We start from the raw sequence: 26,015 nt of genomic DNA, 5'->3' as shown, positions 1-26,015 counted from the left end.
CTTTCTTGTGTCTCTGCCCCCAGACAACAATTTTTTCGGCTTTCCAAAAACCGGCTGCATTCACAGTGCAGGTGTGCAAGAGCATAAGCAGTCTGGGAGCAGCATGCACGAAAAACTCCTACCATCGACCACAGGTTTGGGCTGTGAGCTCTTCAGCCGCAGCGAGGGCCTGAAGCGGGTTCGGTCGTTGAAGCTCCAGCTCTTCTGGACTTTGGTTGGGCTGCCCTCGGTGGCAATGTCGGCACTTGGTGACCGGCGATCTCCGACTGAAGACTGCCTGTTCTTTATGCTTTGACCTCGTGGGCTGGCCATCCGCACCCGCTCCTTAAAACTTAGCTTTTGACTGCGAAGGAGAGAAATATATTTTATTTCATAGTTCCTTCACTCAGTTTCTTTTTTCTATTGTACGTTAATGAAAAATAATCTCTAAAAATTATCAATAGTATGAATATTTTTCTTTACAAACTTTTATTTTCATTGAAAGTATTTAGTTTGGGAATGACGATGATTACATGTAATTGCTTTTTGATAGAGGCATTATCAATCAGTCTGTCTTACAGTACAGAATAACCTTGTAAAGGAAATGAAAATAAATAAATAGAAACAAATTTCACCCAATTATTATAGATCAAGCTCTATGATTTTTTTTCCTATTCCTTTAATTTTAAATAGGTTTATTTCCATCTTAGTCTGCCCAGCTCAGTGCATTTCTGGCCATTTCTTCAGACAAACAAGAACAAAATGTATTCTATTATTACTGCATGCCATGTAGTATTTGGTTGTTTTTTTTTTTAAGCAGGCAAAAATACTGTTAGTATACTCATGCTTTTTCAAGATGTGGCACTTCCAACATTTCATATGCATTGTTAGTGATCACTCATATCCAGAATTCCTTGTTACAGCACTTACTTGGACAAGACGAAACCAAAATTAACAAAACATCCATGAAACAGTGTGATGACCAATTAATAGAAATGTTATGATATGCTGTGTGGTTGCTGGAGATGAAGCTGGGAGCTGGTTACCTGCAGGTGGTATTGGACTGGTGCTTCAGGACAGGTCCAGGAGCCCAGCGAACCTCATGACTGTGACTGCAGGATCAATGGTGGCCCTGTGGTCTTACAGTTGGCCAACTGTAGGCTGATTTTTTTTCCCTCCTGTGCTTATAACCCTCCCCTCCAGTCTGCTACGAGAGAGATATGCAGATTTTCTACTTCCCAGTGCCTAAATTACCTTTCTTGATGTTCAAACATATCTGATGAACATCCTGTGGTCACCATGACTATCTGCCAATGTTTTTCCACTATTTAACATTTTTGCTTTTGTTTGTCTCTCCCTGTAGCAGAAGGCACAAAGGGGAAACAGAAAGGAAGTCTGATACTAAGGCCTGAAACCTTGTTTTATTTACAAGGTTAAGTTCAATCGCCTTTACAAAGCAATGGTCACCTTGATCAGTGGTCCTGTTCTTGCAAGGCTAGAGATAACGGGAGCAATGCAGTAGCTGCTCCAGGTAGGATGTTACTGGGTCTGGCAGTCCTACTGCCCTGGCATAGGCTTTGGGAGTGCTTTTAAAACACCTACAGCAAAGACTGTCTACCTGCAAATTATAATTGTACTTGAAGTTACGACACTTTCCAGTACTCTCAAAGTCTTTGCCTTTAAACTTCAGCATGCCCATAAGATGTTTTCAACAGAAATGTATTCTGCAGCTAATTAACTAGTGCTAACCAATATGGACTATGTGGTTCTTAGATGTTTAACCTACTGCCCTCTGAAAATACAGTGTTAATGTGTAATTATATGAAATGGAAAGCAGTTATAAACTTCTGTGGCTGTGAAATGTTGAGATAATCAGATATTTTTGTCCATGCATAGCATAGCATAACATTCTGAATACAAACATCACGGAGAGCAGAAAGGATGCAGTTTGTAGCAGGCAAAGCACATGCTGGGAAGCTTATAATAAGATAATTTTCAAGAATGCTAAAAAAATATGCACATCAATAGAAAGATTATTAGATAAATGTATAGCTATATGGCATGTTGAATCACTTGAATGAATAACTTTACTATAATTTCTGAATGTTATCCCCTTCCTTCCTTACCCATAGTAAGCAACTGTTGAAATAGACCCACATCATGGTGCTGGAAGTGTTATCTATTTCCATTGCAAATCATTACCCAGACCTGCAGTAATGTGTGCTGTTGCATATGCAATATAAAAGACCCACAGAACCTACTATTTGAAAGAAAAGTGAGTTCTAAAATTTAATTTTCAATGCAAATTACATTTAAAGACTGAATTACATTTCAGCTCAGGAATCTTTTGCATTGTACAACCTAATGAAAATATAAGCTGTAAAATAGTTATTAACCACATTATTGCAAAGTCATACTATACAGAATGAGCAACAGAATCAAAATGGATTTCTTATAGATATTATTCCTAGGGATGTATCCCCTGTGCTTTTTTTAAAGTCTTCTTATTGTATTTGCTATTGAAGCATGAAATCAACTTCTTTTATTTTTTTAGCAAATCTTAGAGTAAAAAAGTTTCTGGTAAGGTCTCTTCCTGTGGCACTAGTTAAAATGAAAGGGAAATTGATAAAATAGTCATAAAAACTATCAGTATAGATTGTATTTTTTATAATCCCATTAACTCCAAAATAAAAATGAAAATAAAAAATGAAGAAGCACATGTGTTCTGTTGATTAATTTGTACTAATGAAAGCAATCACTGCCTTTAAATTATTTGTACACATGGTTATTTAATTTATAAAAGCTGAATGGTACACAATGGCTACTTAACCTGAATATCTTTAGTTCTCCAAATCAAAGCAATGAGGCAATGGTGAAAGGAACAGTAGACACTTCATCTGTACTAGAGACAGTTTTCAAAAGTGCAACACTGAGAATGAAAATATTAATTTAAAATGCAGACCTCATACTTAAAAAAAAAAATTATCTGCTTTGTAGCAGTGGCAATGTAATGGCATGCCAAGGGTCCATGCCGAGGATGCTGCATCATGAAAAGAAATGCAACCCCTGAAGGAAGCATGGTTTTGAAACTCTATTTTGCATCTTGAGAGTTTCTCCAAAGACACTGGTTATAGCAGTTCTTCACTTCTTGGATCCCTGTCCCTATTCTGAGACTGGTGGGAACTGTTCCTGAAGTCACTGGGTCCTACCCAGCGCAGATATAAATTATATGACTTTCAGTAGTGGAGAATTAATGCTCAGGAGAAGAAAGCTGCTGTCCTTGGCAGCGTGCTGCCATAGGGCTCCTCTATGGTGTGAATATATGACAAATAACAGTTCACGAAGGAGTAACTGAATCAGCATTTCAGGGGCATCCCGACCAGGTTTTTTCCTACAGGGAAAATATCCCTTTTCTAATAGGCTGTATAGTTCCTGGCTCTTGATTCTCTGTTGCAATAGGGGCAGAGATGGTGTTAGAGATACGAGGTGGAGATAATCTTATGCCCTTTCAAGCACCTTTGGGCATTCTGCACTTGAATCAGTAGCCGCTGAAGCCTTTAGGGCCCTTTATTCTGATTTAGTGCTTGTTGGAGTAGCACTGTCCAGTGCCACGCTAACAATCCTTCACCTCTTGCAGGACCTAGGCTATTATATTTTTCTCTCTCCTCTTTTCTCTTTTTACATGATATCCAAAGGAAATTCCTTGAATTAATGGGGAAATTAAACCTGTTAATGGCCACTGGAAATGCACATATTCCTGTAAGTACTCCCAAACTTTAAGTTGAATGTTGGTCCAAAAGGCAAAAGCCATGATAAAGAATCAGGAAAGTGAAATTACACAAGTTCCTGAATCAGACCTAAAGGACAAGGATCTGAGAGAACGACAGCTGACTCCAGTCATCTCTGCATTCCTTTAGATGTGTGTCTGTCCATCAATTCTTGTACGTTATGTCATTGATAGTTTATCCCAGTTTATATACTTACTTGCTCCCTATTACAATCTTCCCTGGCAACAGTAATCTTTGTGGACCTATTTCTACTCTGTTCTTGAGGTTGCAAGTTGTAGAATATATTCATATCTACAAGTCTGGAGCTTTGAAGCATCTTTTAGTAGAGATCAATTACAACTGGCACCTACGGAAAAAAAGCAAGTGACTTCTCTATTTGTTTGCCTTCTGGAATGGCAGTTGTGGGATCTTACCACTCATTCATTCCTCCTGTCAGTACATGCATGACCCCTTCACTTCCCTAGACAGCAAAGGCCTTTCCAGTTGTTATTTCTTCTTTAAATTTTGTCTTTTTCACCTTTGATTTACGAAGGAATAGGTGTTCAGGGACACTAGAGGTCACTGTAGTTTCATTGCAGGGGGAACGCACACTTCTCTGCTGGACCACATGACTAGACTTGATAAGATTTTGTTTTAATTGATAAATGCCTACAAATACAAATGCCTACTTTGCTTTTCTCTCCCGTACTCACAGGTCTGTCTGTCTTCCGTGGACCATCTTACTATACTTCTCAGTTAACGGAGCATCTCTGCTTCCCAATCCCACTCCCCTATTTCCCTGCCTACCTTCCTGCATTTCTGGTCAGGTTTATCTTCTGCTGTGCTTCAGCCTCAGACCTGCAGCACTACTGCTTGCTGCTAGTCGCAACTTAACATTTGTTTTTCAGCTTTTCATACTGAGCCAGCTGGTGGAAGCAGAAAGAGGAAGAAACTGAAGTGAATCAGAAGTAACTGGAGGGCCTGAGGGTGAGGGAAAATGCTTTGGATCTCAAGTCAAGAAAGAAGCTAAAACTGCCAAAAATTATTACCCATGGCAAACAACAGCAAGCAAAGATGCATGCCAGTTTTCAGCAGTTCCAATAAATAGATGTTGATTCTTACCAAGCCTACAGACAACTTCACTGAACTTAGGCTAAGCTGAACAAATGTGAATACAATGGATAGTACGGACAGACCTGAAGTTCAAACGTTCAAGGCTTCTCCACCAGTCTCATGCTAGGACCATGAACCCAAGAAATGTAGTGTTACATCTCATACCTTCAATGCGTAATAACAAGAATTTCAGGGATAGAATGTCTTAAAGTTCAATCATCAAACAGAAAAAAATAAATCAAGTTCAGGGGTTTTGTGTATTTTTTCCTTTTCCAAAACAGTTTCCAGATGAAAAGAAACTATTTTTTATCTTCATTTTCTGTCATCAGTTTGTACTTCTATTGTCTTTTACATTAGTTTTGAAAAGTAAGAAAAAAATTGTAATAAGCCTGAGTATAAAGCAAGGGTTTCTTCCCATAAATTCTGTCCATCTAGGAATTACCATTTTTGGTAAGAGACACAGTTTCCACAGAATTCAGCTGAAGCAGATGGTTGATTTCATATGCATTCCTCTACCTTCCAGTACAGGATGCAGGCACAGCTTCCACAGGCTGTGTCCAAGGGGATTCTTCTCAACAACAATTGCACGTTTTGACTGTTGGTATTGCCTAGTGTGTTATAGCTTAATATTCCCCACTAATTATTAGGTGGAGAACTCAACTGCCATGGTTATAAAAATCCTCTTGGACTTGGGGAATTGTCTTTACCCAAATATTCAACCCCGTTTTAAGATCTCTGCAGGGTAATGCATTTTAAAAGTTCAGGTCTCAGGCAGAGAAGGGGAACCAGGCTTTGGCAAACAGCAGCATGTTGCACACTGCAATTGTCCGACCTGATGAGTTTCAGAGAACTGGTATTATTGCCATTGTATTAATGTCATTGCAGGCAACAAGCAACAAAAGAATTACAAGCACTTAAAAATAAATAAATCAAGAAACCTCCTTTGGAGTAGTAAGGAACTGTAAAGCACTAAGGAGGGGAAGTAAATGAATCATGCACCTGATGTTAGCTGGCATTCTCAAACATCATGTGAATAGGCAGGATGCTGAATACCTATGTTTCCGAGGGGTGTACATCCTGAAGAGCTTCTGTTTATTACTACAAAGCTTACTAGGACTGAGGGGAGATAGAGGACCATGTTACTAAGCATTCCACTGCTAGGTAAGGGTTTAGGCTTTCCACCTCAAGTTAGATTCTGCATCACGGGCAATTCCTTTTTCATATGCTGCATGCAAAGAGTTTACATTAAATCTACTTCTAGAAACAGATATGAGATAGGAGGTGGACAGCATTCCAGAGAATTGTTTCCCTCAGAGCAGGGATGAGTTTTTCCCCCAAGCTCCTATACCGGCAGAATTCCTCCTTATTGACCAGGAGTTGTCTGAATAGGGAATTCATATTCAAGTTCACTAGTTACAACACTAGACGGGTGACGTTCATCCTTTGCAGACACCCAATGCATGTCGTACACACAGCTTGAGACTGCTTATGCTCTCAGGATGTTGTAAGATTCATCAGTTGATCTAGTTTCCTGCACAGGAAGAATTTCAGCCACGTTGCACAACTGAACAGAAATAAATATTGTTTGCATTCAGTGTGTGCATTTGTAGATACGGAGAATTTAACATACAGGCTTTTTAAATAACTTGCAGAACTCTAGAACTGATTTATAGAAATATCTCATTTACAGCAAGGATACACCAGAGAGGTTGTCTACCATTACTTTTGATAAATGATTAAGTAGAACACTTGTGTGTAATATTTTGAGAGATACAACATACATATTTTTCTTAAAATCAGTATGAAGCTACAGCCTCATAATCACAGCTCTCTCAACTCATGCACAGCAACATTTAGTTACCTAATGAAAGACTGTAGGTCTATACATGACAAAATGCAAGAATTCGTTTCTGTAAATATAAAAGTAATTTTGGTAGGAAAAAAAAATATATAATTTTTTTAACCTAAAGTAATAAAAGTTTTTCTCCACTGTTATTAGAATGGAGTACAGAACAAAGAGCATATTCAGAAAGCAATCCAATGCACAACTTGTGCCAACACAACTTCATTTAAAGAGTGAAACAAGAAGCAGCTTACTTAGTTCACATAGCATCCCATGCAAGTCACTCGGCATTGCAGAAAGAAAGAAATTAAATGGTCGAGGACAGTTATCTTGAAGTACATTGCAGCATTTTGCACTTACATTTTTACCACAAAAGACCACATACACCACATGTATTTTAAGTGATACAAACATATGCAATATATCAGCATAAGAAGGATAAACAGCCACTGACAGAACACACCTTTTTTAAAAGGCACTGAGTGGTCTTCAAAGTTTTTACTGTAGACCAGGATCTCAGGAGTTAACTAGTACAATCTTACACGTACACTAATTTGCAGCAGTGCACATATTAGTTAAGAGTTTCTGCAGGGACAAACATCTTCCATTAAGTGAAAATAAAGTGAAAAAATATGGCTAAATCATTGATTACTTTTAAAACCACAATAGTTATCATTAACATGGAGCATGTAATATAGTTCTGACAGCTGGGGGTTTTTTTGCATCTAGTTTCTTTTTGTAAGCAAATTTGTCTCTCCAAGTGCTCGCAAGTACAGTTGGGAATAACGTTTTGGAGGTACGTACTCATTTACTGCCAACTTCAGTCTCACTTTTAAAAAAGCCAAAGTAAAATTTAAATGATGCTGTTGAAAGAGTAGGAAATATGGCTGGCATGTGCAAAAAATTTGGATCAAGCTGTAATAATTTAATGAAATCAATTTAATGAAAGTAAGCCTATGGAGACAATGTGTATGAAAAGTCACAGATCTGACAAAGCAGGTGAAGTGCTCATGATGGATATCTCAGAGCAAATCCAGTCCCCTCAAGTCACTGTGACACAGTTAAGTGCACATCAGGAAAAGGATGGAGTCACGTGCCAGAGGAGCAACCTGGAGAATGGAACAGGACACGGGTAGTGGATGTGAAAACTTTCCACCCCGGACTGAATAACCCAGAAGAGTTTGTGAACCACAGTACAACTCAGGGGCGGATGTATTTTGGGGGTTGATGTGTCACACTGACACTTTTTTTCTTGGCTTTTCATCATTTTCTGCTCAGAAGTAAACGCCACTATTCTCTGATCGTGCTGATACTGCAGTGCTGGCTGCCAAATGCCCGCCGAGTCCCAGCCCTAAAGAGTTTAGAGGCCGGGTAATTTGTCTTGTAGCCACCAGGTCCTTTCCTCTCCCTAAGGATTCAGGCTCTCAGCACAGCAAAGAGCAGCATTTCCTCCTAGTGCCTCAGGACGGGCATCTCCAGGGCTTGATATACCCAGCCAGGACAGCCCTGCCTCTGTGTGCTGCAGGCAGCTGGCCCTCAGCTGGCATCCAGGCTGGGTGCAAACCCCACCTGCCCTCCCAGCCAGAGGAATTTATTTATTTATTTCCTTATTTATAGAGAGATGCCAAGCTGCCTCCTCTGCCCCAATAGGGCCATTAGAGAGTGCCATCCGTGCAGCTGGGAGGGGGTGAGCCACTGCAGCGGTGCTCTCCCCCCACCTGCTGCATCCCAAAACACTCCTTGGGAGGGGATGGCCGGAACAGGTTAGGAAACATGGAGACATGGCACTGAGGAAAGCTTGAGGATGCTCCTGCAGAGCAGCACAGACCCCTGCTGAGGTGAAATCCAACCAGCCCTGTCGGGGGGTCCTCCCTCTGTGACAGAGGGCTGATGGGCTTGCTCGCAAAGCCAAGTTCAACTATGTGCCTCAACTTAACTGGGATTCCTGGAAGCTGTGAGCACCAATTTTATGGCAGAAGTTGGGGGCCGTGTCCTTGCTCAGGAGCTGGGTCTGGGGAGGCTGCTCCACTCTGCCGCTGTTTGAACCGAGCTCCCCCTCAAAGTTAAATCGTGTGGCTAGAAACATAAAAAATTGCCTAGTTTTTCCATACAAAAACTGGGACAAAGAAGCAAATTTCAGCAGCATTAGTCTATTGATATGAGTTCAAAAAAATGCTATTTGTGATCGTCAACAGTTACAATTCGTGGAACCTACTGTACAGAACCTGAGATACCAAAAAGCCATTAAGAAGCAGTGATCTCACAGATAAAAGAAATAAAAGAAACTACAAACCTGCTAGAAGGTTCTCCTTGTTCTTTTCTTCAGGTCAGGGAGTGGGAGGGAAAAACATACTTGTTATGCAGATAGTAATCACATTACTTAGTTACAGATGAAGTTAGACATATGATAAACATAAATGGATATGTTAATGTTAATTAGTGTACAAGACACACGATACATTGCAACCACAAAAACATTCAAGCAAGACTCATAACTACAATGCTTCTGAAAAAGGAACTTTTTGGTTGTTTTAACACATGCATAACATGCTTAGTACATACCACTGCAGACTGAGTTGGCAAAGCACTTAGGCAAAATGCATTGCTGACACATATATAACATAAAGCTGTAGGCTCTTATTAGATAAAGTTATCTCTGGTAAATAAAAAGGTTTAGTTTTAGGATAGCACAGCAACACACTTATTTAAAATAACAAGAGGATGCTCTTTTGAGGGACAGTCATATTTTAGAATATTTTAGGTGGAATACAGCTTCGTTATTTATTTAATTTTATATCCATCCATTTATACCAATGTTGCCTTCAACCTGTTTGTATATGTCAAAAATCAGTATTTCATGTAACTTTTCATCTAAAAGCTCCTTTTAGTTTGAAACATTTTGGGATTACAGTTACGGTAATGGATTACTTATGGTTCTGTTCTTGTCACCTCTTTGAAATTCAAAGATCAGCTTTGGGTACCCAGCCAAACCTCTTTTTGGCTGAGCTTTTTGGCACACAATTACCTTTTTGCTGTCATGTGGATGTTCATCACCCAGCTTTGAGAGAAACCACTAATTCTCTTGCACTGTCTGCAATAACAACAGTTAGGATGCTTATCAGAGCTTTCCCATAAGGCTCTTAGTGCTCTCGGTTTCGATCTTTATCAAGTATCTTTTACTTCCTGATTTGTGCCCCATATTGAATCAGTCACCTTACTGCCTTCGGGTAAATCTTTTACTGAATTATAGAAGAGTCTTGGGCTGCCAGTGCTCTGTGAATTCTCACCCAAACTAGGACATCAAATATCTCCTGTCTGCCAAACTGTGACATCAGGTCTTTTTAGTCATCTTCCACTGGCTGTATGTATAACTGAGGATATAATTTGCCCTAAGGAAATACTGAATATATCAGAAATGATGACAAAAAGGAGCAAATTCCCCAGCGCATTCACCTGCAGAACACCACAAGGCTCTCTCCACTTGGAAAGGTGTATCTGTAGCTATAGCCTTATACAGAGGCACAGGCTGAAAACCAGCATTAAATCAAGGAACAAGTTCTGCATCACACCTAGTATTTTCTTCCTTAGAGGTAATTTGGAACGGGGTGAAACATTAACCTTGCTATATGAGTTTTGGGGAAAATGTTTCTAGTGCCTGTGCTCAGTGATATTTCTTAGATAAACAGCAACGATTTGCATTTCTCCCCCTGTCCTAGGCTCCTAGATAACAACGACCTGATTTGTTAGTTGAAATCTTTAATGAGAGGACTTAAGAAGACAAAACAAGACGAATCAGACAAATAATTATTCTCTATAAGCTTGAACAGACATCGAGAACAGCACCAGCTGCCATATTTGTACCTACTTTGTAGGGCTGCAGGTATGCAAGGCCTTCAAATGAGGCTTCCAGGTAGCAATGGAAACCGATTTCTCATCAGCCGCATAACTACGCCATACACACTACGTGCAGGATATATGGTAAAAAAGAAAAAAAACAAGGCAAGAGGGAGCAGGGGATGAAACAAAAAATTGAAAAGCAGATTAGTAACCAATACAAGTCACGGCTTTCTTTTATCATTCATAGCACTGATACATGCCTGAGGGGAGGAAGAATACTTTCATAATATCGCCAGGTGGCTGTCAGGTTTGTTCGGCTGGCGTCAGTAGAATAAAACCGCCAAGAAGCCTGGTATGGGGAAACAATAGAAAAGCACAAAGGAACCAAGAACATGAAGTGACAATGCCACCACACTGATTATGGAGAGAGGGAATGTTGCTGAAATTGGGGTGTGCTCTGTTAGGTTGATTAAGAAGATACTGGTAAAATCCTACCAAAACTTTTGTGAGTCAGAGTACACTTTACACAGTAAAGTAAGAGTTCCTGGTTTTGTGGAAGCACCAGACGATATTCAGCACATCAAGGTGCTCAAAAAAGCATTACAGTGACTCATTTGTGACAAGGCCATAGGGGACACCCATACAAGCTTGCAGTCTGAGTAAAAGAAAGTATCATAATACATTTTGTAAATTATAATGAAAACCAGACAAAAAGAATTTAGAAGACAAGTATTCTCTGTGGTTTGAAACACAGCTAAATGTTTAAAAACACAAAATAAATAATTTCAAAGGTGAGTGACCAAAGCATAGCACTGGCAGTGTTTGGATTAACTGCATGTAGACAGTAAGACACATCTTTTGTTCTACAAACTGGAACAGCTCATACCTGTATTAATTTGTACTAGCTGAGTATCTGCACTGCCTGCATATTGTCAACCACTAAACGCCATCCAGGCATTCTTGTACAGGGTCTAATGCCCTGTGCTTTCTTACTGCATATCTCCCAGAAATACATCTAGTCTTCATCTACAGAGGGAGAACCTGTCACTTGCTTTACAAATTGTTCCACTGGTTTATCACTCTCATTGTCAAAAACTTTTGCATTATTTTTAATTTGAAACACTTTGGGTTTGGCTTATAGCCAGAGATAGTTGTTGTGTTTCTGTATGCTACGTTAAATAGTCTTCTGCGTTCCAGTACTTCCCCCCTGGACTTCTATGTTCGAATAATATTCACAATGAATACTTCTTATAAGCTAAATAAATCGAGAAGAGCATGTCCATATGAAATAGTTCAGTTTTCTATAGTGATACCTTAGCTATCTTTAAGTCAGGTACAGACTCTAGCAGACAGTATATCTATGGCAACAGAGGAGTAAGCACAGACCAGTTCTACAGAGTTAATGATTAGAAAATGGACATTACTCTGGTAAGCTAGAGCACACTGATTTCCATGGTAGTTCTTGTTGATATCCACAACAGACAATTTAAAACAGCCTAGGCACTGTTGCAGTAGACAATGATATGCAGTTCAGACACATCCTGCATTTACAAACATGAAATTTTCTCCAGTCCTGGCCTCATTTTTTCCCAATGTTTTCTTTGCTTTTTCCAATTTTTCCATCTCATTTACAAACTGTAGATGCTGAGTTGATATGTAGCATGTTAGTAGCAGCATCACCATACCGCAGTAATACCAGCCGTCTCCCTCTCGTTACCTTTCTGGTTCTGAATCTAAGGACTGTAATAAACCAGCTGGAGCAGCATACTGGGAACTTGTATGAAGCTCCTGACCCTTCTTTCCCAATCTTTCTCCTCCTTCATCAGGTCCTTTCCAGAGTCACTAAAACTGGGACAGAGGCCTTTTGTAATAGTCTGAATTCATTGTTTCTAGACCAAGTTTTGTACTTGGTGTATTAAGACATTTGGTAGGAATCATTCCACACCGTAAGGTCACCCAGATCATCCTTGGGTTCATTCCCATGTGCCTGCCATCATCTTTCCTATTCTTCCAGGCCTTGTGCCACTGGCAAGTATCTCCATCAGCAATTTTATATTCATTTATAGATCAGTGAAAATGCTTAACATGAAAATGAACACGCAAATGCTGAACAGCCTTCATCAATGGATCCCACCAAAAATGTCTTCCTTTCACAATGATTTTGCCCACGGAAAGTCACTTTCTGAAGTCGGTCATCTAGCTACTCTTAATCTATTTAGCATGCTGTCTTGCTAATATTTTGGTTTAACTGCCATACAATAACAAGAACAGCTACATCCAAAACTTAAATCTATTATGTATTTCCTCTGGCAACCAAACTTGCAAGAATTAGAATAAAATATATGTGTTAGAAAATATCCCAGATGTAATTTTACAGTACAATAGATACAAAAGAGTGGATTTATATTTATTATTTATTCTAATAAATATTAAATCTCAACTATTTAGTATTTAGTAGTCATTGAACAGTAATAATGGAAAACATTTATTAACTTTAAGAATGCTTCAAAGACATCCTGGTGTCTATCCTGAAGTTATCATAGCACTCCAGAATATTCATGCTCAGGTTCTTTATTAGGATTTATTATTTCACAATTAAAAATAACACACAAGTGATACACATAAAACACTTGAGATCCTCCCAAAACAAACTAGGACACTGAGATTATTTTCCCCCTGTTTTTTCAAGTGCATCAAGTAGAGTAAAGCTTGCTGCAAAATCATTCTTTAGAGGTTGTTCTCATTTCTAACTAGGACTGTAAGTCAAAGAAAAAAAACATGCAAAACAATTGTTTAACAAATGTCTTGCCACTTTTTCTTGAAAAAAAATCTTTCTGAATCGTTGATCTGCACCATCACATCAATATTGGAGCTGAAACCACTTCAGACAATTTCAGACATTTTAGAATTGCTAGTGCCTGCATTTCCAGCTTTTGAATTAACTAATAGTGAAAGCAATTCTCTGGTCAGGACACTTTTCATTTTCACAAAATGTATCACTCATTGGAGCACTCTAAACCCTGTAGTACATGAAAAGCAGCTTAATATAGGCAAGAGTGCTGTGCTGTCAGCTAGGTTGTCTAGGGATCAATGCTATTTTTCCAAGTAATTCACTAAACTGCAGGCATGCGGTTGACATCCTTGTCTTGGTATCTTCAACATGGATAGAAGAACTCAAAACCTAGGCTTAGAAATGCTATATACACAATTACAGCAACACATGGCAATCACTGAACAAACTTACTTTGTGAAACTAACCAATCTGTTAAGCATTATGTCCACAAAAGTTTCTAAATTGAAATAATAAAAATTGTTCCAATATGTGCTTTAAATCACCTACTATTATCTTTCCACTGATTTCGTATTTACCTGAATTAGACTGGCAGCTGGATTCCTTCTTTTCTCAAAGTGTTTCTGACGATGCTGTTCCTGCACTTTTAATGCAAATCCTGAGCCAAGGATGCCCTGCAATACAATACACAATTTATCATTATGTAGGTAGTTTTTCAACAAATGTACATAATCAGCTGCAAAGATTTTGTGAAGATGTTATCCCATACAATTGCTTCAAATGACACATTTATCACAGTATGTGACAGTACAAGGCTTATGAACAATGGCCCCTTTCGCGGTGAAGCAGGAGAGTCCTTAAAAGAACACCTGCTACCAGTGACCACTCATCCCAACCATTGCTTGGGTTTGTGCTATGCTATGTTCCTGCAACTCTAAAGGCCACAGAGATATACATATATAAATACCTACATACACATATATATAGAAAATCAAAAAGGAACATTCAGAGCAATTTAAGGCAGGAATGATGATGAAATGACCAGCTGCCAGATATGCCAGATATATACGGGCCTCAAAGCCCATATCTGCCGTGCTGCTTAGAACTTTTCATTTTAGAAAAGTTAGAAAACACCTTGCTTAACAGAAGACTGTTAAGTCCAACAGAAGTGGGTAAGGCCCTCTATAGATGGATAGGAGAAGCCTCACGTTCACAAGCCCTGGTCCTCATGGGGGACCTCAACCACTCCAATATTTGTTGGAAGGACAACACAGCAGGGCATAGGCAGTCCAGAAAGTTCCTGGAATGCATTAACGGTAACTTCCTCCTCCCCGTTGGCAGAGGAGCCAACGAGGAGAGGTGCTATGATGGACTTTGTTCTCACCAACAAGGAGGGGCTGGAGTGGAATGTTAAGCTCAAGGGCAGCTTTGGCTGCGGTGACCTTGAAATGGTGGAGGTCAAGATCCTTAGGGCAGCGGGGAGGGTGCACCACAAACTCACTACCCTGAACTTCAGGGGAGCAGACTTTGGCCTCTTCAGGGATCTGTTTGGTAGACTACCAAGGGATAAAGCCATAGAGGAAAGGGTGAACCAAGAAAGCTGGTTAATATTTGAGGACCCCCTCCTCCAAGCTCTGGAGTGATGCCTCCCAACAAAGAGGAGGTCAGGCCTGGAGGCCTGCATGGGTGAACAAGGAGCTCCTGGACAAACTCAAACACAAAAAGGAGGCCTACAGAGGGTGGAAGCAAGGACAGGTAGCCTGGGAGGAATACAGAGAAATTGTCTGAGCGGCCAGGGATCAGGTCAAGAAATTAGCTTTGATAGAATTAAATCTAGCCAGGGATGTCAAAGGCAACAAGAAAAGCTTCTATAGATATGTTGCTGCTAAAAGGAAGACTAGGGAAAATGCAGGTCCTCTCCAGAAGGAAACAGGAGACCTGGTTACCCGGGACATGCAGAAGGCTGAGGCACTCAACAACTTTTTTGCCTCAGTCTTCACCAGGGAGCGCTCCAGCCACACCACCCAAGTTGCAGAAGGCAAAGGCAGGGACTGAGAGAATGAAGAACTGCCCACTGTAGGAGAAGATCAGGTTCGAGACCACCTAAGGAACCTGAAGGTGCACAAGTCCATGGGACTTGATGAGATGCATGTGCAGGTCCTGAGGGAACTGAGGGGTGAAGTTCTAAGCCCCTAGGCATCATATTTGAGAAGTCGTGGCAGTGCAGTGAAGTTCCCACTGACTGGGAAAGGGGATATGTAACCCCCATTTTGAAAATGGGAAAAAAGACCTGGGAAACTACCTGCCAGTCAGTCTCATGTCTGTGCCCAGCAAGATTATGGAGCAGATCCTTCTGGAAACTGAGCTAAGGCACATGGAAAATAAGGTGATTGGTGATAACCGACACGGCTTCACTAAGGGAAAATCACGCCTTCCAAATCTGGTGGCCTTCTACAATGGGGTTAAAGTGTTGACAGATGAGGGAAGAGCAACTGATGTCATGTACCTGGAGTTGTGCAAAGCTTTTGACACTTTCCCGCACGACATCCTCGTCTCTATACTGGAGATATGTGGATTTGATGGATGGACCACTCGGTGGGTAAGGAATTGGTGGGATGGTTGCACTCAAAGAGTTGTGATCAACCGCTTGATGTCCAAGTGGAGACCAGTGACAAGTGGTGTCCCTCAGGGGTCAGTACTGGGAGAGGTGCTGGGACTGAGTGCATCCTCAGCAAGTTATCTGACAACACCAATCTGTGTGGTGCAGTCGACACACTGGAGGGAAGGGACGCCGTCCAGAGGGACCTTGAGAAGCTTGAGAGGTGAGCCTGTGAAAACCTCATGACGTCCAACAAGGCCAAGTGCAAGGTCCTGCACTTTGGTCAGAGCAATCCCAAGCACAAATACAGGCTGGGCAGTGAATGGATTGAGAGCTGCCCAGAGGAGAAGTACTTGGGGGACAAGAAGCTCAACATGGCCCGGCAACGTGCGCTTGCAGCCCAGAAACCCAACCATATCCTGGGCTGCATCAAAAGATGCATAGCCAACAGGTCGAGGGAGGTGATTCTTCCCCTCTACTCTGCTCTCATGAGACCCCATCTGGAGTACTGTGTTCTCTTCTGGGGTCCCCAACATAAGAAGAACATGGACCTACTGGAATGAGTCCAGAGGACAGTCACAAAGATGATCAGAGGTCTGGAGCACCTGTCCTGTCAAGGCAGGCTGAGAGAGCTGGGGTTGTTCATTCTGGAGAAGAGAAGGCTCCAGGGGGACCTTATAGCAGCTGTCCAGTACCTAAAGGGGGCTTACAAGGAAGCTGGAGAGGGACTTTTTACAAGGGGCTTTAGACTGAAAGAGGGTAGATTTAGAATAGACATGAGGAAGAAATTCTTTACTGTGAGGGTGGTGAGGCACTGGCACCGGTTGCCCAGAGCAGCTGTGGATGCCCCATCCCTGGGAGTGCTCAAGGCCAGGCTGGATGGGGCTTTGAGCCAAGTAGTCTAGTAGAGGTGTCCCTGCCCACGGCAGGAGGGGTGGAACTAGATGATCTTTAAGATCCCTTCCAACCCAACCCATTCTATGATTGTATGACTCTATGATTAAGACCATTTCTTCACAGTCTTTCCAATCTAACTAATCCCTATTGTTCATTCTACAGGCTATGAAAAAAAGCTGATGATGAAATCTCTCCCCTTCAAGCCTTCTTAGCTTTGAATAAATAAGATAAATTTGACTCCTGCTGAACAGACCCAAAGACTGAGAACATTTCCCTCCTTGGCTTGCAAGGAGTGTAATATATCTGCTGGACATGTATGCATTATAAGAAAGAATATTTCCACTTGACACTTGGTCCAGAGAAAATTATATTAGAAATGCACAAGATTCACATGTATCTCGTTTTACAGGCAGACTCAACACAAAAGATTTTATGAGGAAAAGGAGTATATGTACATAGATACAACACAGGGAACAAAAGTTCTGGCATCTCTAATGTGTAAGGTTATTCATCCTTTACATGTTCATTGTAGTTCTGCTAAGACTAACTTTCTTGTTAGTGGTGACTAGGTGACAAAGCGAATTAATTACAGTAGCTGCCATTAAATGGCAAAGATTCACAAACAGGTATTGTATTATAATTATAATTATGACTGTAATTATAATGTATTATAATATGCCAAAGATAGTGAAATACTCTCTGTACTTAGAGTAAGAAATAAATTCAGTACACTAGATGATTCAATGCTGTTAGGAAATGCTGGCTTTTAATCTTGGTTTGTCTATATGATTGGAAACATGCATTATTATAACATACATATTTTATAGTGACCAACAGATAATGAATCTGAGTATTAAAATATTGATTTTCTGTATATGTTGCACTGGATGCAATACAACAATGCGAATGTCTTTTCTGATTTCATCCTTATTCAATCCTAATTTAAAAAAGAAAGGAAATTAACTCACAAAAATTAAGTTATTTCTGAAGCTACGCTATATTTTAGTCACTAGATGATTCCCATTTCCATTAAAGTGTCTTGAACATTGATAAAAGCAAAATAAATAAACTGTCATGTTGATTTGCAATCATTCACAGAAAATGATTCTTGCATTTTTACATTCAATGATACTGACTTTTGGTTGATTTAGTGCCTTTTACTACTCTGTTGGCAGCCTGAATAAGGTCATAGAAGACAACCTATTAAAAATATTTCACTTTTTTTTTAGTAGTCTAATTCAGAAAAACATACCAGCTGATTTTTTTTTAAATCTGAAAGAAAAGCAGTAATATATGTCACAATTTGTAACAACAGAAAGGATTTTCAACCTTACACAATAGTATGTGACCTAACTTAGGATTATTTCCTAGTTTTGCCTGTTCCAAAGAAACTCCCCAAAACTCAAGCAATGACACCAAACCTTTCATTTGGATTTTAGCTAGAAGTTCACTAGTGTTGTCACAGAACAAAAGTCCTTAAACAGTTCATGTACTGAGCTTCATTCAGCTTTTTGTATCGTAATAGCAGCAAGAGCTACAGAAGTTTCTGTTACCTTTTTACAAATCTTATTGGCATACTTACAGCAGGTAGTGCAAAGAAAGAAATGCCAAGCAGAGCAAATCCTGCAGAAAGCAACCTTCCAAGCCAAGTAAGAGGAGTTTTGTCTCCGTAGCCGATGGTTGTCAATGTGATCTAAAAATAAATGAACGAACATCATGGTTTACCTGAAGTCACTGAGAGATTATTGCATATTATTTGCATTACACGTAACAGCATCTCCACTAAATAATCCAAGACACGTGAAATATATATAGTTGTTTCTAACAGAAAACCAAATATAAATAAATTAACATGAATATATTTTTCTGGGAAAACTTAATACTGTTTATGACTGAATAAAACTGAGATAAGTAAAAGTGAGAAAAATACAAAAATAAGCAATAAATAATTTTAAAAAATAATAAAACAGAAAGTTTGGGATCTCAAAGTTGAGGCAAATGATGGGTAATTATATGAGTCGGGCAGAAAAAAGTGTTCTTTTCCAGGGATGCAAAGGGGTTTCGCCTATTTTCTGCAGGGAAATATAACTGTACCTAGTTGCACAACTACACAAATTTAAATTACACAGAGCTCATATTGGAAAAATATAGTAGGGAGGAAGCTGAAGTTTGCAGTCAAAGTCAAAGGAACAGCAAGAAGCAGATGCATTTTCCACAAGCCTATCAGTACAGTTTGAAGTTGATTATCTTCTGAAACACGAAAAATGCTAATCAAAAGCTGGAAGGAACTTTAAGAAGTCCCTGGTCCTTTCCTCTTCCTTACGATAGGCTCAGATATACCTATACCAATTCTGACATGCAGGTCCAACGACTACGACGCGGCAGCAGATGCAGAGGTACCTCAGGCTGTTGGACAATGTTAGCTCAGACCTAGGTGGGGAGAGGTCAAAGAGAAAAAGGAGGGCATCTGTAATCCCTTCAGGTGGCAAGTGTCATCAGAGGCTCAGCACACAGATGTTTCAAAAGCTGTGCTGTGGAGGCCAGCACCCCTGCTGTATAGCACCAGTATAGGCGATGGCAGAGCCTGGTAGATGCGAGACAGCTCTCTACACGCAACTCATTGACTGCAGGCCACCTGGAAGTGCAGTGCATGTGCAAATGCCGCTGAGATAACAGTGTGTGGTTGTGGTTTACTTGGTGTACCTCCAAGGCAAAAGATTTCTGCTTCATGCCTGTGCGGGGCTGAGGGTCTTCCCTGACCCAGAGAAATGTCCTCCATGCCACTCCTGGCCTGGAAAGTGTGCCAGTCCCAAACCTGAGGACTGGACTGGTGGGAGAGAGTCACACCTCTGCGCTGCCCTCTGGGGAGCCTGGACCCACGCTGCTGTCTGGTGCGGGCAGCTGGAGGAGGTGTGGGCAGAGCGGAGGATTTCCAAAGGCCGGGTGGGAGGCTGCCACGGTGCATGCTCAGGCAATGGCACACGATGTTAAAGGACAAAGATAGACAACAGTAGGCTGAATGCCAAGGACTCCAGGGCCTGTCGTTAGTGGAGAACATGTGCATGGAGAATTATTTTACATTGCGTACCAAATGTGGGCAAGTTCAGGCTTAGCAAGTATTCTGGCAGGAATGGATTCTTCAGGAAAATGCCTTCTAGAGACATTATTTTGCTTCCAGCTTCCTCAAAGCTCATTCCTAGGCAAGACGGCCAAAGCAATTCTATTTAATGCCAGGGTCACCACAGGACAAAAGAAGGAAAGTCTTTTGGAAGTAATTAGATTTCAACTATTTAGGGCTCTGTAGATAGTAAACAGTGCTTTTAATTGCTCCCATTGTTGGGAACAAGCAGCGAGTGTAATTTACCCTGAGAAAGCCAGAGTGACTAAATAGAGTCAGCTAAATTAAGGCTGCAGCTGAAATTTCAAGTGGTTATCAAGTCTCAAGTTTTGTAATGCTAGCCTGGTCACAGACACACCACCTTGTGTGCTTATTACCAGGTCTTGCTCTCCTCCCTTGCTCCTCTTCACCTCCCTGCCCCCACCTCATCTTGTGGCTTTTGCTGGACTTTTTGGGGAGCCAGTGCAACCCAGGAAGGTGAAGAGAATTATCCCCATTTCTGCGTGGTTCGTTTCTGCTGTTTTGGTGAGTTGTGTTAGCTCGTGGAAGCACCTAACAAAGCTCCAGAGCCTGCACACGGCAGCGCGTGGCTGAGGTTGAGCGTTAAGGAGGACGGAGATGGGGCTGCAGCTCCCCGTCTCCTGGCAGAGCCGAGCTGACGCAGCCATGCTCTTGGCCTGGCAGAGGTGCTTGATTTAGTTTTCCTTTGTTTGCTGGAGAAGGTATTCCCAGCTCTTCTCATCAGAGGGCAAGTACAGAACAGTTTGAGGTTATTAAGACCCCGAGGGCAGTGCAGCGCTTGAACAAATGAATCCCTGAATAAAAGTTCCTCAAAATTCACTTCCAGGCCAGCCATTGCAAAGCGGTTTAAAGATCCAGAATGAGCCCAGTTTCTTGGCTTCTGTCCAGCTCCCTATCTCTGCCAGACACTGGAAAGTACAGTGATGTCTCCTGCCTGGGCTGACAAGAAGGAAACAGAACTAAGTGCCGTCTGCGTATTAATGATATTGCCACTGAACTGCCTTCCAAAGAAGTCAAAGATAAACTTGAACCTTTGGGACCTGACATCGGGGAGCAATCCAAAACCAGGAGCAGTCACACAGACTGTATCTCTAGAATTTCGCCAAAGAAAATAACAAGACGATATTAAAGCCTTTCCCCTCTTCTTTTAGGTCCAAGGACTTAATGGTATCAGGCTATGATTAAGAATATCAGTGACTTGCTCACTTTGAGCTGTTTTTATCTCAGGATGGTCTTTACATGGGCGTATAGGTGTCAGCACCATGCCGTATCATCTTACTTGACACTGAACAAATGGGTTTGATTTTTGTTGTATATTCCTCTCATCATACAACTACGAATCTTTTTTTCTAAAAAATTCAGGGTCAGGTTCAGGAATAATCCTCCATATGTTTGTTAGTGCTGCAAGCCAATGGCTAAACCACTGGCCAGGCACTGACTGGCATAATGCTGACGTTAAATTAACTGAACAGGCTGTGGAAAACTACTGGACATGAGACCATGACAACATGCAAAATTTCCAGACGTCACTGCTAATAATGTAGGAAGCAGACAGAAGTTACAGCTAGCGCTGTGAGGGAAGGCTGGATCCCATGGGTGGTTAAAGAAGTGACCAAAGTCCAGAGGTGACTGAAGGAAATTATTAGGGAACTTTTGGGGATTACAATCTTAAAAGGACAACATCACTTAGGTGACTGCATCAGAGGTACCATGCAAGGCCAAGAGTGACTAGGTAACAGAACTACAAAATCTGTAGCAAAACTGTGAAGGTAATTAGGGGCAGGTTATTTTTTGAGAGGAGACTTGGTCAGAGGAAGCAAAGTGGTGAACAAGAGGATCAAAATACAGTGAAAGAAATAACAAGGTGCAAAATCATGACTTCCTAGGGATACCTGCAGAGCAGCCCTGTGTCTGATCACCACAGCCTGAACCAGGATAATAAACCTAACCTTTCAGAGTTTATTTGCATAGGATTCGTTTCACCTAACTTCAAAAATCAAATGCTTAGGCATTCAGCACGATCTGGCCACAGCAACATGCACAATGGAAAGAGAGACTCCTCCATCCTACCCTAAAATGCCTGAAAACAGATGTCTAGTGTCAGCTGAGATGCCCTTGGGCATCTGAACAGGGACCACCCACAGGAGAGGCAGCAGACTCTCCAACAGATCTTCCAGGGGACCGTATGCCTATGTTCAAGCAAACCAACCTGCACGGTTGAGTGAGCCAGCTGAGTCCTACCTTCTGCAGAAGATGCAACCCCCTCCATTTTGATTGCTTCTGTAAATGAGGTGTCTGGACAGATGAGCCAAGGAAGGCAGTGTCACCTGGCTAGACTCAAAACTTGCAATGATAACAGAACTTCTGTTATATCTCATTGCTGGAGCTAATAAATATGCTAATAATAAGTGAAGTAAGATAATAATGAATGTGATTATATAACCTCGGTGCCTTCAGTTAGATGAGATAGGACCCAGGAGGCCCTCCTCTACCCTACTATTTCTTTCTGACATCATTTTATGTTCTGCTAGCAGTACTTACCCTTTGAATCTTTACCTGACATCAATTAACTGAAAAAACGTAGTTTGCTCATGCTATCTTTATATTAAATGGGAAAAACGTTATCAATATTAACTCACTTGAGCTAGTGATTGTGACAACATTTTTCATTGCAATATGTTATGTTCACCTGCAAGTCACTACGGAGTGCCAGAGACACTCTGTATCCAACTGTAATTACTGGATACTACTAGAAAATAATGACTTATGAAGAGAAACTGCCAAATGTATAAGAGAAGCAGGAATCTTAATTGCATTACTTTTGCAGGTAAAACTAATAACGTGTACAAGCTAAAAGCCACTATAAGTACACACAGTTTTAAGTAACGCTAGCAGTTCTCAGAAAACCACACTTGGTTTGGTTCTGAAATATTTAAGTTTTTTAATTGTCCTTTTGTTCTTGTATAGTTAAGTTATTTTATTCTGTTGCATTAATTTAACTTCTCTACCAAAGCAAATTTTGAGCTCTTCATATAACACACATAGGCAGCACTGTGGCGACCCAAACCACAAGAATATTTACAATAGTAACATTAACATCATGTTTAAATTGCAGGTTGTACAGTACAACACATAATTGCAAATACAGTGGCGTATTCATATGTAAATTAGGATGCCATACCCTGCCTTTCATTTCAGGGTAAAAATAGGAACTTCACAAATGTAGTCTGTGAAATGACGGTAGCAGGGTATAGCCCTCAAATAATCTGAATCAATGAGGGGGTTAATTGCTGCATGCTGAGTCTGGTCCTCTAAGGAGGGGCGTAAGTGCCTCTGAAAGCTTGGAATTCAAGGTGACTATTTGTGTCTGACTTCAATGCAGCCTTTTCTTGTCCCTCTGCCACCACAGAATTCAGTCTGGGATTTCGTAGATACTCTGTGGCTTAAGTTAGAACAACTTTTGCAAATAAATCAATGAGGCTAAGCATTGATTTCCCCTAGAATGCCACACAATCTGACCTTTTCAAAATCTGCATGTGGGTTACTCTGGCAGTAAACCCAACCATGACTAAGAAGCACATTATGCCTTTCCCACATACTGTTTTACATATTATACAAAAAATACTATCATTAAAATGGCAAAGGTAACAGGTAAGGGGGAACACTGCTTTTCAGTAACTTTGTGCACTGAAGCACATTAAAAATTTAAACGTAGTCATGTCACTCACTGGGGAAAGAAGAAAAGACAGAAATATACAATATAGTTTTCAGGTTTTTGATTACAATTTGTTGTTTTTCCTGCTGACATCAAGAAAAGATTCCTATTTTCTCAGTTGCACTACTTATCTGACCTGTGAGTCATACGTTTTCATAGCATATAAAATATTTTAAGCACCACTTCATATAATGATTATTTCTTAGCAGGGCTTTTCCTTAAAAAACAGCAGTCAGCAGGTAGTGGAGAAGCAAATTCTAAAATAAAGATCTTCCTGCTGCTAGAGCTCTCAGTGAGAAGGATCTGGATCTGGATCTGGACCTGGATCTGGATCTGGATCTGGATCTGGATCTAACATGAGCATCAGTCAGGTGTCAGAGCGGAGGTCTGAGTTTGCTGGGACTTAACCATTCCTCGTGCATGTTTCCCCTCCTCGTTGCCTGCTGGCAGATGGGTACAATCCTCTGCTTAGTCCAAACTCCCTGCCCATGCAGTGCTAATTCACACACAGCTCTGCAGAGAGGCAGAGGTCGTTTCCCGGAGAATCAAAGGGCTGAAAACATGCATTCTCAGACCTATGTACTGCCACAGGACAGAAGGGTCTCTCGCAGGACCACATCCCCACTGCCACCCAGGACCACATCCCCACTGCCACCCCGAAAGGCTCAATGGTGTTTGCAGACTGCTGGAGCCAGAGTAACCATCAGTGAGGACGCCAGCATCTGGAGCCAGATGCTTCACAACCATGTCAATAAGGTCAGGTTAGAAAGCTTTAAGCCAAACCTAGACCTCAGCTTTTGAAGAAAAGTGAAACAAAATAAACTACAGTGATGTGACTGAGGGCAAAACCTTCTCTCGTGACTTTAGCCAATATGAATTTCACGTGTGTTTGGATTATAGGATGAAAATGTGTATTTTATCAGAGATCTGCCTTGATGCTCTAAAGCAGCAATCTGCAGGAAAAATATTTCCATATATTTGTAAATGTAAAATTGTAAAACAAGTAAGACCTTACTAGGTCTGGCGTTTCCAAGCTCCCAGTTTTGTACACTGGTACCACAGAAACACAGTCTTTAGGGAAGACATGTAAAAAATGATTAACCCTTAGATGAACAAATTTCAAATACACAAACTAGTCCTACCAATAGCAAATGACCTTGACCTTTCCTCAAAATATAAACAAAATTTATTAAAAATGTTTCTCAACGATTTAAAGCATTTTGGAAAGGGCTTTTGCACAGTTCACCTGTGCATGTACTACTGAGTCCAGATGAAGTCTTGTCAGCAGAAAGTCTGAGGTGAGAAAGTTTCATTTCTGCATCCCTCTGATGAGGAAAGATGGCAGAAGCTGTTTAAAGTCTTGCACTTATACCAGGAAAACGAATGGGTGCTCTAGGTTATGTCAGCATTAATGATCTCGCAGGCATCATTTCGCTATCCAGACACTGTCAGAGCTCATGGTGTTTATTCTACTGCATCAGAAGGAAAAGAACAGCAGTTTTATACTGTCTGGCAATAGCTCTGCCATAGGCTTTGTTGGGACAGATTTCTTAAGCTGCCCAAGTAACTCTCATACAGTACAGGAGTCCAGCTCACTCTAGGGCATTTTTAAGCAACTCCCCCCTGCACATTATGCCATAAAAAAAAAATATATATCAAAATTTCAGACCTAGTTTTTCATTGTTCATTTAAAGCCTAGTTTATTGAAACACATAGGCATTCATATAATCCTCCTTCTTTCAGAAAAAACAGTCAGGTATCTACTTAGATCCCACAGTTTTCAAAAAAGTAAAACCCATTGATGTGATAGTTAAACACGAGCTCAACCCAATCAGGGCTTTTAAACCTGTAAAAATAACACTGCTGAACCAGAATGGGAATATTTATCCTTGGGGTTTGTGTTCAAGGTACAGAGGAAGGAGAAACAACATAATTCTAAGGGGTGCTGATTATACTCTTCCCTTCACTGCAAAGCTGGCAAGATTTTTTTTCCCCCTCTTTCTTTCCTGGCACTTGTTCCTCTTCCTGCACTGCAGCTTGCAGCCCTCTGGGTTGGATCAAAGCAGCTCTTTGTGGGACCATTAGAAACTGTATTACTGAAAGGATCTGGGTTAAAAAATAAAATGCTTTCTTCTCTTGAAGGTTTAGTGGTCTGGTTTGCAGCATAAACACATAAACAGCTGTTCTGCAGGATGGAGTGAAATCAGCTATGGATGTACAAATGAATAGCTGGAGGAGGGAGCTTCTCAGACCAGTTTTCTGCCAGTGAAAACAATTCACTGAACAGCACACTAAATTAAAATCCACAGTAGGTGACATTCAGAGCACTCTATAA

General features: G+C 40.8%; 1 protein-coding gene across 1 annotated transcript in view; it reads right to left on the bottom strand.

Annotated features, from left to right (window-relative positions):
- KCNQ5 (potassium voltage-gated channel subfamily Q member 5) overlaps nt 1–26,015 on the bottom strand; it is a 122,942-nt gene that overhangs the window by 24,450 nt on the left and 72,477 nt on the right. The window contains exons 7-11 of the mRNA XM_037392966.1: nt 18,409–18,519; nt 13,909–14,004; nt 10,568–10,662; nt 8,996–9,022; nt 123–343 (exon numbers count right to left, since the gene is read on the bottom strand). Coding sequence (XP_037248863.1) covers nt 123–343; nt 8,996–9,022; nt 10,568–10,662; nt 13,909–14,004; nt 18,409–18,519 — 550 coding nt within the window. The remainder of the gene's footprint in view (nt 1–122; nt 344–8,995; nt 9,023–10,567; nt 10,663–13,908; nt 14,005–18,408; nt 18,520–26,015) is intronic.

Source organism: Falco rusticolus, chromosome 6 (assembly GCF_015220075.1).
Source record: "Falco rusticolus isolate bFalRus1 chromosome 6, bFalRus1.pri, whole genome shotgun sequence".
Taxonomy (NCBI): domain Eukaryota; kingdom Metazoa; phylum Chordata; class Aves; order Falconiformes; family Falconidae; genus Falco; species Falco rusticolus.
The sequence above is the reverse complement of the archived record's forward strand: the minus strand, read 5'-3'. Positions and strand labels throughout refer to the sequence as shown.